This window comes from Anolis carolinensis, chromosome 5 (genome assembly GCF_035594765.1).
Source record: "Anolis carolinensis isolate JA03-04 chromosome 5, rAnoCar3.1.pri, whole genome shotgun sequence".
Lineage (NCBI taxonomy): Eukaryota > Metazoa > Chordata > Lepidosauria > Squamata > Dactyloidae > Anolis > Anolis carolinensis.
In genome coordinates, this window is record NC_085845.1 from 70,651,554 (window position 1) to 70,664,856 (window position 13,303).

The 13,303-nt window shown below is 41.3% G+C and overlaps 1 protein-coding gene across 1 annotated transcript in view; it reads left to right on the plus strand.

Moving 5' to 3' along the window:
- fgl1 (fibrinogen like 1) overlaps positions 1 to 13,303 on the plus strand; it is a 75,335-nt gene that overhangs the window by 21,196 nt on the left and 40,836 nt on the right. Inside the window, exons 3-4 of the mRNA XM_003221637.4 lie at positions 3,242 to 3,422; positions 8,550 to 8,709. Coding sequence (XP_003221685.2) covers positions 3,242 to 3,422; positions 8,550 to 8,709 — 341 coding nt within the window. The remainder of the gene's footprint in view (positions 1 to 3,241; positions 3,423 to 8,549; positions 8,710 to 13,303) is intronic.

Genomic DNA, 13,303 nt, shown 5'->3' on the forward strand with positions numbered 1-13,303 from the left:
CCACCGGGGCTCCCTATCTATCTATCTATCTATCTATCTATCTATCTATCTATCTATTTATTCTGGGTTACATGACTGTGGGAAAGGGCCCTTAGAGAATTACCAGTATTCCAGCTGCACACCAAGAATTAGAAGACCTAAAGATGGTAGCGTGTGCCCTTGTAACCTCAAGGTTGGACTTCTGCAATGCACTATACCTTTGCACCAAGTTCAAAAACTCCAGTTAATCCAAAACATGGCAGCCAGATTGGTTATGGGACATTTGGGACCTAATATATTAGACCTATATTAAAGTCACTCCAATGGATGCCTATTAGTTTCTGGGCAAAGTACAACGTGTTGGCTTTGATCTTTAAAGCCCTACATGATTTGGATCCAGGTTACCTATAGGATCATCTTAAGTCCACTGGGAGCTATTTACTCCAACCAGCCAGAACCCAACTGGCAACCGTCACCCAGAGGACTTTTCATTGGCTGCCCCAAAACTGTGGAATGATCTGCTGGAACAGCTTCAATAGCTGTCAAAATTCAAGACACAACTGAAGACCTAGCTCTTCCAGCAGGCCTACCAAATCAATTTTAAACTGTGAATGTTAACCTACATTGTATTAATAGAGTTGGTCTTCATTATGTGTATTTTAATGTATGCATTTTAATTGTATTATATAATATCTGTCCCTTTTAACTATGTCGTATCCTGCTTCATGTTATAAGGGGAGGTGCATAACAAATTTTATTGTTATTGTATGACTTGACCAAGATCACAGGGCCCTTCCACACAGCCATATAACCCAGAATATCAAGGCAGAAAATCCCATAATATCTGCTTTGATCCGGGTTATCTGAGTCCACACTGCTATATAGCCCAGTTCAAAGGAGAAAATGTGGGATTTTATTCAACTGTGTGGAAGGGGCCTCGGTGGGTTTCTATAATTGAGTGGGGGTTCAAACCCTAGTGTCCCAGATTCTGGCTTCTCATGATATCTAAATGCACTGAGAAAACTTCAAAAACTTAAAACAAAAACAAACAAACAAACAAACAAAAAACCAAAACAAGTTGTATTATGTTCAATGGAGCTTACTTCCAGTTATGTGCATAGTTATCTGGTCACATGCTGAATCAGGAAGAGAGAGATAAGATGCTAGACATTATTTGATCAATCGACAACTGTAACATATAACAAGGCTCTGTGTCTAGGAATGGTACTACTTTTCATTTTGCACAGAAGGGGCCCCATTATTTGCACTGGTGTAGCATTGCTGCCAACAAGCAGGAAAGTTGCCTTTTGGACAGATTGTTAGGAGTGTTACCAAAGCTGCTTTGGACTGGCACTGTGCCCACCCCTCTGGAATAGTTTCCTGACAAGCTGCCTAATCCCACCGCATGTTTTCCAGGCTGTTCTCCATTGCCATGTATTGGATTGCACTCAAGGGTAGGAATTAAATGAAAAACAAACATCTGAGACACAACACAAATATTTAAAAGGCAAGCATGCAATCAAGATCGCTCCAGAGTCAACATGCCCCAAGCAACAAATGCTTATTTAAAGCAACCTAGAAATGAATACTGAAGGTTAGAGAGATCTCATCTAAAAATAATGTTCCATTTTGAATTTACTCCATGTAGACATTTCATGTCTACCCGACACTCCATCCTGCTCTCTTCACATCTAATTAATTTGCAATCATTCGTTAACAAACGTGAATTTATGGCACAAATGTGAAATATGAGGAATAGAGAGACTGAAAGAAATCTGGTCCCAGTTTCACCACAAACAACAGTATGCAATTATGAACCATGTTGTATATATGTTTCCCAGCTGTGGTAGCAAATTCCTACATTTAAGCCAAAAGGGAATTACATTGTGGGTTTGGCGTTTTAATCAGCAGAATTCTAATGCAGAATAATAATGGCATAATTTTTGTGCTGTCACATCAATGGAAAGAGAAAACTAAACAGAAATGCTCATGATGGAACTAACATAATGACAAATAAAATGTATTTATTTAAACTAATCATAAATCAGTGTAAAGGGAACATGGCAAAAATAAGAGCAAATAATGACCTTAAGAGTCTTTGGCCCCTTCTATGCTGCCCTATATCCCAGGATCTGATCCCAGATTCTTGGCTTTGAACTGGATTATATGTGTCTCCACTGCCAGATAATGTGGAATAAACAGATAATCTGGGATCGGGTCCTGGAATATAAGGGTAGTGAGGAAGGGGCCTGTGTGTCATTTGGAATAACAGAAACAGTGTGTTTTTGTGTTTTTTTCTTGAGTGTATTCACTATACATTTCATCATCTTAACTTTTTCTTTATTTCTTTTACAATAAATCTGCAAGTTAAGAAAACATTTAAATTTCCAATAATATCAATCTAGTTGAATCTTCTTTTATGAACACAACCAGCTATCTTAGGGCTCTTCCACACAGCCATATAACTCAGAATATCAAGGCAGATAATCCACAATAAATGCTTTGAAATGGATCATCTGATTCCACACTGCCATATAATCCAGTTCAATGTGAATTTTATACAGCTGTGCGGAAGGGGCCTAAAATGTAAAGATTTCTTTGTTTGGGTGCCATATTCCTCAATTAACAGGGATTTGGTTTGAAAACAAATAATCCTGCCTGGTTTCTGTAATAGTCTGTTTTAGGCCCCTGTTTTAGGCCCCCACACAGCTGTATAAAATCTACATTAAACTGGATTATATGGTTGTGCGGAAGGGCCCTTAAAGACAAGCTTTGGTCCTCCTGATGTATTAGATAACCCTAGTCCCTTCTACACTGTCATATAAAATCCAAATGATCTGCTTTGAACTGGATTATATGGCAGTCTAAAATAATGCTAATGCTTTCATGATCTGAATTATATGGTCCCTATCTGCATCCCTTATCTTTGACAGGGCTGAGTAGAAGTGAAAGGACCCATAAACCTAAACATCAAGAGTCAAATGCAATGCTCTTTAAACATCAGCAGTTAATTGCTTAATCAAATCAAGCTTCAACTAATAAGAAGGTGCATTCTAGCCCTCCTTGGCCTTGCCATCCTGTACATATGGAGAGCACCAGTCAAAAAGCCTGGAGAATATTTTCAAACAGCCTCATGGAGCAGAATGTGACAGAGGACTTCATAGTGATTAATGATAGCTCTGCATCCTAACATATACGTAGCAGTTCACTAGTGTTCATAATGTCCTCTTTGTTCCTTCTTCTACCACCTTCTTTAATTTAGACTTTGGAGAATTGTTTCCAAGAACAACTACGGCTCCAAGCCCAGGTGAGGCTTCTGGATCACAGTGTGAAGCAGCAACAGGCAAAAATAATACAGCTTTTAATGGAGAGGGATGCTCAGAGCAGAGATAAAGGAGATGAAAATGGTGTCATCAGTCTGGGAGAAGAGAGAGAGTACGCAGGTTAGAAATTAATCTCTCTCTTTTTTTTCTTTTTCTTTTTTTGCTTTTCATGAAGGGCTTAGGCTCTTTCTACACTGCCACATAAAATTTAGATTATCTGCTTTGTACTGGATTATATAGCGGTGTAGACTCATATAATCCAATTCAAAACAGAGAAAATAGATTATTTGCTTTGATAATCTGGATTATATGGCAGTGTAGAAAGGGCTTTTAAAATTCTATAATCTCATCAGAGTTCAAAGTCAATCCATAAATCAAATTCCCAAGTCCTAATTCCAGTTGCTCATCCCAAGAGGAATAGGTTGACTGAACCAATTGCTGAATGGCAAGCCAACACTTACGTCAACTCTGGTGGTGCAGTGGGTTAAACCTTTGTGCCAGCAGGGCTGATCACTTGAAGGTTGGGTTGCTGACCTGAAGGTTGCCAGTTTGAATCCAACTCGGGGTGAGTATGGATGAGCTCCCTCTGTCAGCTCCAGCTCCATGCGGGGACATGAGAGAAACCTCTCACAAGGATGGTAAAAACATCAAAACATCTGGGCATCCCCTGGGCAATGTCCTTGCAGACGGTCAATTCTCTCACACCACAAGCTACTTGCAGTTTCTCAAGTTGCTTCTGACACGAAGAAAAAAAAACTTCAGCCTCTTCTACACTACCCTATATCCCAGGATTTTATCCCAGATTATCTGCCTTAAACTGGATTATATGAGTCTCCACTGCCAGATAACCTTGGATAAGAAGATAATCTGGGATCAGATCCTGGGATATAGGGACAGTGTGGAAGGGGCCTCCATTGATTCAATGGTACTGAGGTGAGTCAGGACTATCATTCTACTATAACACTCTCAAAAAATGAAAGATGCATGAATCAAGTTTGGATTTTTTTGCCCCGCAGTGCTGCTGCTGCAGATCCCCATGGGTGGTTTATAAATGGACCATTTATTTATGAACTGTGACTGTTGCTTGTTATCCCTTCCTAGCATTTGATAGCCAGAGGTATTTAGTCTTGGAATATGAAGGCTTTGTCTAGCTGTCAAGTCGAATGCTGTAACTGTTGATACAAATACGCTGCTGTTATGCTTGCATTGAAAAAAAGAGCTCAAAATTCCACCATGCTGCAATGGAAGGATGGGAAGCAGGGCTAGACCACCAATTCAACGGAGGCCCCTCCCACACAGATGAATAAAATCCCACATTATCTGCTTTGAACTGGAATATATTGCAGTGTGGACTCAGATAACCCAGTTCAAAGCAGATATTGTAGGATTTTCTGCCTTGATATTCTGGGCTATATGGCTGTGTGGAAGGCCCCCGAAACATCAACAACCTTTGCCTCTTCTCTTTCCACTGTTTCTATTACAAAAACATTGGAATGAGGAACCTATATACCTGAACATGCTTCCCATGTTTTCTCAGAGTGTTGTCTCCTCTCTAGTAGTTTAATTTAGATTTTAAGCTCTAGGGCTTATAACTGACCTCTGTAAACTGCTCTATGAAGTTTGTTTTTAAGACTGCGGGTTTTAGCAAATGAGCTTGACTTGGAAGTAACAAAGGAAACTGTCCCATACTAAGACCATAGACTCAAACAATTAAATATTGCCAACTGTGGTTGGCAACAAATTAGCACTGTTTTAGCAGGGGCCTTTCCTAGCACTTTCTGTTGATTCCTGATATTCTCTGATGCTTCTAAAGTAGGTTAAAATCACATCTATTCAAGGTGACATGGTAGAACTTAATAATGTGAATGGTAATTTTCATTGGCAGTACCGCAAGTGGAAAGGGCATCTTCCTATATGAATATCCATTTTCAGTAAATAGCTCTTCTACTTCTTCCTCTCCTCCTCCTTCTGCTTTTCTCTAATTATGAGACCCAATATACTGTATATACAGTAGAGTCTCACTAATCCAAGCCTCGCTTATCCAAGCCTCTGGATAATCCAAGCCATCTTTGTAGTCAATGTTTTCAATATATCATGCTATTTTGGTGCTAAATTTGTAAATACAGTAATTACAACATAACATTACTGCGTATTGAACTACTTTTTCTGTCAAATTTGTTGTATAACATGAAATTTTGGTGCTTAATTTGTAAAATCATAACCTAATTTGATGTTTAATAGGCTTTTCCTTAATCCCTCCTTATTATCCAAGATATTCGCTTATCCAAGCTTCTGCCGGCCCGTTTAGCTTGGATAAGTGAGACTCTACTGTACTTCAGTATAAGCTGAGTTTCTCAGCCCCTTTTTAGGGCTGAAAAATCCCCCCTCAGCTTATATTCGAGTGAAGATTCTGGCCAGCTTATATTTGGGTCAGCTTATACTCAAGTATATAATATAGAGTTTGACAATCTTATCTTAAATTACAATTCTGTATAAATATTCAAAAACATTTAACCTACTGATGCCTCTGTTAATGTAATTTTATCTATTTTCATTTTTGAAATTTACCAGTAGCTGCTGCATGTCTCATTTGTCTTATACTCAAGTCGATACATTTTCCCAGTTTTTTAATGGTAAAATTAGGTTCCTTGGCTTACATTTGGGTTAGCTTATACTTGAGTATATTTTACAATATAAGTACAAATAGAACAGTGGTTCTCAACCTGTGGGTCCCCCAAATGTTTTGGCCTACAACTCCCAGAAATCCCAGCCAGTTTACCAGCTGTTAGGCTTTCTGGGAGTTGAAGGCCAAAATATTTGGGGACCCACAGGTTGAGAACCACTGAAATAGAATATACCTAAAACAAGACATAAGACAAAGTTAAAAAATAGTTGTATCAAAAACATTAATTTTCAGATGTTTAAAAAACAGCTAAAACAGATTATTAAAATATAGCACATCCCAGTTAAAATACTTTCTACACATCCTGAAATAAAGACTAAGTGCAAAAGGTAGAAAATATTTGACAGGGTCAATATGCAAATTAGGTAAGTTTGGTTTCCAACTTTTTTCAGGTTATGTATCTAGCTAGCAAAATACCATTGTATGTTTGGGGGTTTTCCCGCAGCTTACAGTTTAAAGTTTTAGCCAAGGCATATCATGTGTCTTGGCTAAAGAATGTGAGTGGCATTTACTTCAGAGTGTATGTGCAAATAAGACCTGATCTTGTTTAATGCTTAAAAAAATTCTCCAACAAGATTTCAGACTTCTTTACCCTTTCTGTTCTCAGCAGCATAGGATGCGTAGTGAAAGTGACAAAACCTATTAGCTAAAAGCATTATCATTTGGGGCTGACCTGAGACAGCTGCAAACTGACATCTTAATCACTTGTCTTAAGGTTTAGTATTTACTGCAGCTGCTTCCACAGATGAGCTCCAACAGCAGGGACCTCACTTCTCTCTGGAAACCCTTCATTAACCTTGCCCATGGTGTCAGGAAGGGTGGTGCTAAGGGGTCCAGGCTAAAGATGATGGGCTGATGTCGGACTAGGGCTTGCCATCATGTCCAGAGAGGGACGCAAGTCTCACACATTCTCTAAATTCTGGCACACAGACATTCCAGGAGGAGATTACTTTCTGTAAGAATCATAAATCTCTAGGTTTTTTGTGTGGAATCTCTGAGAGATTTAATAAAACACGCTCTGAACTGCAACTGTAGACCTCAAACTTGAAAAAGTTGCACTTTGTGTTTTAATTCTCAGAATACCCCTGCTCCCAGGAACATGCTTTTTGGGTTAAGAGTTTATAGATCACAAAACTATTGTATTCACTTGAGTCTAATGCAGAATTGAATCAAATGTGCACCTCAATTTGCAAAACCCTGAAACAAACAAAAAAGAAAAAGAAAAGAAATTGCTGCTGAATGTAATGTGCAGCAGCAAAAGTTGCCCTCTGTCGTTTGGCCAAAAAAGGTGTGCTTTGCAATTGCTGCCTGCTTAGGATTCCTTCTTTGAAAACAAAAGTGTTAGAGCACTAAAGCTTCCAGCAATGGAAATAAAAATCTTAGGATGCATCTATATATCTATGCTGTAGAACGAACACACTTTAACTGTTTTGGTTCAGTGCTATGTAATCATGGGAACAGTAGTTTGAAAAGCCTTGAGTCTTCTCCACCAGAGAATGCTGATGCCTCACAAAATGACAAATCCCAAGACTGAACAGCATTGAGCCATGGCAATTAAATGAGAGAGGATGTCTCTCAAATAGGAGTTCCAGCTGCAACTCCTGTGATTTTCCTGTTTCTTGTCAGGGGGTTGGACTGGATGGCCCGTGAAGTCTCTTCCAACTCTATGATGATTCTCTCCTGAAGTAGCTTCTCCTTTGGCTCAGCACTAAGATAACTGTATGATACAAATCTAATGCACACTCAAAGGGGCCCTTCCACACAGCCATATAACTCAGAATATCTGCTTTGAACTGGGTTATCTGAGTCCACAGTGCCATATATTCCAGTTCAAAGCAGAAAATGTGGGATTTTATGTAGGTGTGTGGAAGGGGCTTAAGTTTGGAGACATCATTTAGCCAAACAAGGTGAGCGCTAGATTTGCGTAAATGCAGTAACTTGTTTCCCAAGCTCTGCTTGCAATCAAACTCTAAAGGCACTAAATCCTAACTAACCTTGGAAATTAAATCAAATCAGTCATGGTTAGTACTTGGATGGGAGAATGGCAACCAGTACCAGTACTATAGACTATGCTTCATCTTTTATATGGATAGGCTATAGTATATACATCAGAGGAAGGAATTGTCAAACCTCCTCTGAATATTCCTTGCCTAAGAAAACAATATGAAATTCATACGACTGCCATAAGTCAACAGGCAACTTGAAGGCACACATAAAAACCAAGCAGTAAATCTTGCCCATATTATTGGCAGGCAAATATGAAAACATTGTGATTTAAGCCATGGTGATACATTATGAAATTTCATGCTAATCATCAAGACAGATATCATAATGATTAAATCTCCTTCGTGTGTGTCTTGATTACAAATAAGTAAAGAGAAGTTTTAAAAGCTGAAACACACTCAGCAAACCACAATCTATGGCCAACGGGTGTCACTTGGCTCAGTCGTAACCAGTCATACAGTATAAGCAAACAGATTTTAGAAGTCATGAGAACAAGACATCACTCTTTGGGAAAACTAATTATTTGGTTGATTGATTGATTGATTGGTTGGTTGTTGCAGACTGTGCTGAAATCTACAAGGCCGGATACACACAGAGCAGATTTTACAAGATAAAACCTCTGATGAGCTCTGATGGATTCCTTGCCTACTGTGACATGACAGAAGGAGGAGGGTGGACAGTCTTTCAGAGACGATCAGATGGAAGCCAAAATTTTTATAGGTAAGGTTTGGATTTAAACATAGAAATAAGATGCTTATGATCCCAATAATTCCTGGCAATGAAATGCACAACATAGATTTTGTAATATTTCTCCTGAGAATAGTGACTTCTGTTGTGATTATTCTCCATGGACTCGCACCATCCTTTATTAATGACCATTCTGGAGTTTCTGTGAGTCAAAGTTTTGACTAAGAATGCTTGGAAATTTGATCTTAGTGAAGTCCACTATGAATGGATCTAGTTATAGATCTGAATATTGTTATCCTTAGATATCTCACTTGGTTGCCTACAGCCTAACATTATGGTCTTTTCAGTATCTGTTGAAAACTTTTTGATTTGTCAAAAAACTTTAATAATTGCTTAGCTGTCTTCTTGATTTGTTATTGTTTTTAGCTTAGCTTTGTAGAGTTTTCCTGGTGGTTTCAATTTGGTTATATAATGTGCTGTCTCGTCAGTCTTCCATTTTTGGAGAGGGAAATAATTAAAAAATCAGCTTTGACAGTTTTGTTTAAATGTTTTCATAGATTTGGTGGCTGACAGAAAGTTAGAATTGGAGGCTTACTGATGTCTCTAGAAAAAAATATCAAATTTTTCTAACAATTGATAGATATTGTAGTTAGTTGATGCTGGAGAGAAATCAATAAAAAACAGAATGTGTTGTTGGCTGTTGCTTGAAGATAATATAGGAAAATGTTTTCTCCAAAATGATGGTTGTCTTGAAGGAGCAGTAAGTGATACAAAGAGGATGACCTTACAGATATAACTGTTGCTTAAATGAGTTGCAAGTAAAAAAAATTGCTGGTAAAAATTAATAGTACAGAGATTGCTGATAAAAACTGAAAACACTAGTCAAGAATTCTGGATCACACATTGGCTCAAACATTGGCATGTATCTCAAAAGAACAGTAGCTTAGAGCCACAGTGTCAAGGACAGAACGCCACAAGATTCAAAGTAACAGAGTTTATTAGATTACAGAACTCAAAAAATGCCCGTAAAACACAAGGGCCAGGCAGTATTTGCCTTTAGGAGCAAAAAGGGACAAAAGTAAATGTTCAAAAGATAAACCGGATTAAACCGGAGTTTAATCCGGGTAAAAACAAACTGCTTGCTTCAGCCTGGAGATAAACAAAACGAAAGCCAAGGAACAAAAGATACAAAGAATGCAACTAATTGGCAGCAGATTCCTCTCTGCTGCCAACACTGTGCTTAGAGTAACTTGCGTCGCTCCCACACACACACAGCAGACAGGATTCCCAACACGAGCAGATCAGCCAAGGATAGTAGCAGTAGAGTAGACCAGTTCCGTTCCGTAGATCAAAGCCAGAAGCAGACGTTTGTAGTTTTCCAAGTCCAAGAAAGGGGGGGGAAGACAAGCCGTGGTCAGTTCAGTCCGAGTTTTCAAAGCAGGAGATGGCGTCCGTCAAGAAGACGACGGAAGGTCAAGCTAATAAGAGTAAGCACAGGTTTGCACAAACAAATGCCCACACAATTCCTCCCGCCGTCTGACCCTGAATTCCAAAACAACTTACGTCTCAGCACAGGAAAACACACCAGTCTTCAGGAAAGCGTCCCACACACACAGATCCCAAGCGTTTGTCCAGATTACCTTGCCCAACGCAATTTGCAATTGCTCCCAAGCCCCATTTTATGCCAGTTACAAATCCTCATCACTGTCAGCTGTCCTCCTTAACCCGGGCGTTTCCTCATCACTTTCCTCGTCAGAGCTGGAACACCTCTGACTACGCCCAACAGCATCTCCAGCTGTGGATCCCGTCCCATCCCTCCAGCTAAGCCATGGGTCTAATCCTGAAGGTCCCCATTCATCTTCTATCCCATCATGGCCAGTGGCACCCAATTCCTCCCTTACCCGAGTCCAATCCATCTCATCCTCCTCCGAGCTAACCAGCCCCTCCTCCATTCTCTCCGTAAACCCCTCGAAAGACTCTTCGTCAGATGGTGCTGCAAATATGTCTCGCAGTCTTTTTCTCTCTCGCTCCTCGAGAGTATCTGACTCTCGAGGAGTCTTACGCCCACGTCTGTCAGTAACAGAGCCATGAGGCTCAATCATAACACTATCCCCTCTCACAAAGGCCTCCTCCCCCGATGGCGGAGAAGTGGCAGTGATACCCTCCGCTATAGCACCACGACGACTAGAGGTATCAAGTTTCAACAGCGAACGATGAAAGACTGGATGGACCTTTAAACTAGACGGTAAACGCAAACGAAACGCAACGGAAGAAATCTTTTTAACGATAGGAAAGGGACCCAAATACCGAGGCGCAAACTTTCCCCCAGCTTGTTTAATATGTTTGGAAGATAACCACACCAAATCCCCTTCTTCCAACTCCTCCCCTGCCTGCCTGTGGCGGTCAGCCTGAGTCTTCTGCGTTGCCTTAGCTTCCAACAGTAAGCGACGGGCAACATCATGCAATGCAGCCATTTCTGAAGAGCGGTACACAGGGTCCGAAGAGACCACATTGGTCGACGGCGCCACACCTCCCCGTGGGTGAAAACCATAAGTTAGCTCAAATGGCGTATGCTGACTAGACGTGTGCACCGCATTGTTGTAAGCGAATTCCGCCACCGGTAACCACTTCACCCAAGCCGTGGGTTGATCTAAACAAAAACAACGCAAATACTGCTCTAAGAGCCCATTAACCCGTTCCGACTGTCCATCCGTTTGCGGATGAAAGGCTGAAGAAACGTTTAACTTAGTCCCCAAGCACTCATGGAAATGTTTCCAAAAGCGTGACACAAATTGCGGAGCCCTATCTGAAATAATCACCTCGGGTGCTCCGTGCAAACGATAGATGTGCTTAGTAAATAGTAAGGCCAACGTAGGGGCCGCCGGAATGGTTGAACAAGGAATAAAATGAGCCAGTTTACTAAATAAATCCACCACCACCCAAATACAAGTATAACCCCCAGACTTAGGCAAATCTGAAATAAAATCCATGGAAATGATTTGCCATGGCCTCTCCGGAACAGGTAGAGACGACAACAACCCTCTAGGGCACCCAACAGGCGTCTTACTCTGCTGGCAAACGGCGCAGCTGTCACAAAAGCGCAGAATGTCTTGCCGCATCTTTGGCCACCAGTAGCTCCTGGTGATAAGCTGTACGGTCTTGAACCTGCCAAAGTGCCCAGCCATGGGTTCGTCATGGTGGGCTCTAATCACCTCCAACCTGAGGGCCCCCACTGGTACGTAGACCTGCCCCCTGCGTACCAATACTCCGTCTTGATCTTGTAGATGCGGCAGTATGGTACGGTTACCTGCTGAGAGCAGCATCAGTTGCTCCTGAGTCCACACATCATCCCTCTGAGCCTCAAGGATCTGGTCATGTAACCCAAGCTCATTATCTACAACACACAGAGAGGCAGTAGGCAAGATGGTCTGACATACTACCTGCTCATTGGTCTTAAACTCCGGCTTGCGGGATAAAGCATCGGCCCGCAAGTTTGCCTTCCCCTCCACGAACTGCACCTTGAAATTAAACCTGGAGAAAAACAAAGCCCATCGAATTTGACGCTGGTTTAACTTCTTTGCTGTTTGCAAGTGCTCTAAGTTCTTGTGATCAGATCTGACCACGATCTGGTGCCGTGCCCCTTCAAGCCAGTGCCGCCACACCTCAAACGCCACCTTAATCGCCAACAACTCCTTCTCCCATATGGTATAGTTCTGCTCGAAGGGTGTTAGTTGCCGCGAGTAAAATCCACAGGGACGCAAGGTCCCTGAGGAATCCTTCTGAGACAATACAGCCCCCAACGCGTAGCTAGAAGCGTCCGCTTCTACCACGAACGGTTTGTCAACATCAGGATGGGTTAGTATGTTGTCCGATTGAAAACTAGACTTAAGTTGTAGAAACGCCTCGTGAGCTTCCCGCCCCCACACAAATGGCTGTTTCTTGCGCAGAAGCTGCGTCAAAGGTACCGTGAGCTTTGCAAAATTCGGAATAAACTCCCGGTAGTAATTAGCGAAACCTAAGAACCTTTGTACATCCTTCTTAGTCTTCAGCTCCTGCCATGAGTTGACGGCGTCAACCTTATGTGGGTCCATTTTAAGTTCCCTACCTGACACTACATGACCTAGGAACTCCACTTCAGGCACATGAAAGACGCACTTGGAAGCCTTGGCGAAAAGCCCATTAGCCCGCAGTCGGTGCAGAACCTGCTTGACATGTTGACGATGTTCTTTCTCGTCCTTAGAAAAAATCAAGATATCATCCAAATAAATCACTAAAAATTGGTCAATTAGGTCCCTGAACACATCGTTCATGAACCTCTGGAAGACCGCAGGAGCATTACAAAGCCCAAAAGGCATGACTCGGAACTCGTGGCATCCGAAACACGTGTTAAATGCCGTCTTCCATTCATCCCCTTCCCGTATACGGATTAAGTTATAGGCCCCCCGCAGGTCAAGCTTGGTAAAGACCTTAGCCCCTTGCACCCTTGATAACAGTTCCGAGATTAAAGGGAGCGGGTACCTATCCCGAATGGTGTATTTGTTTAGGATCCGATAGTCGCAGACCAGCCTAAGTTCCCCAGTCTTTTTGGCTACAAAGAATACTGGTGCCGCAGTTGGAGAACTAGATG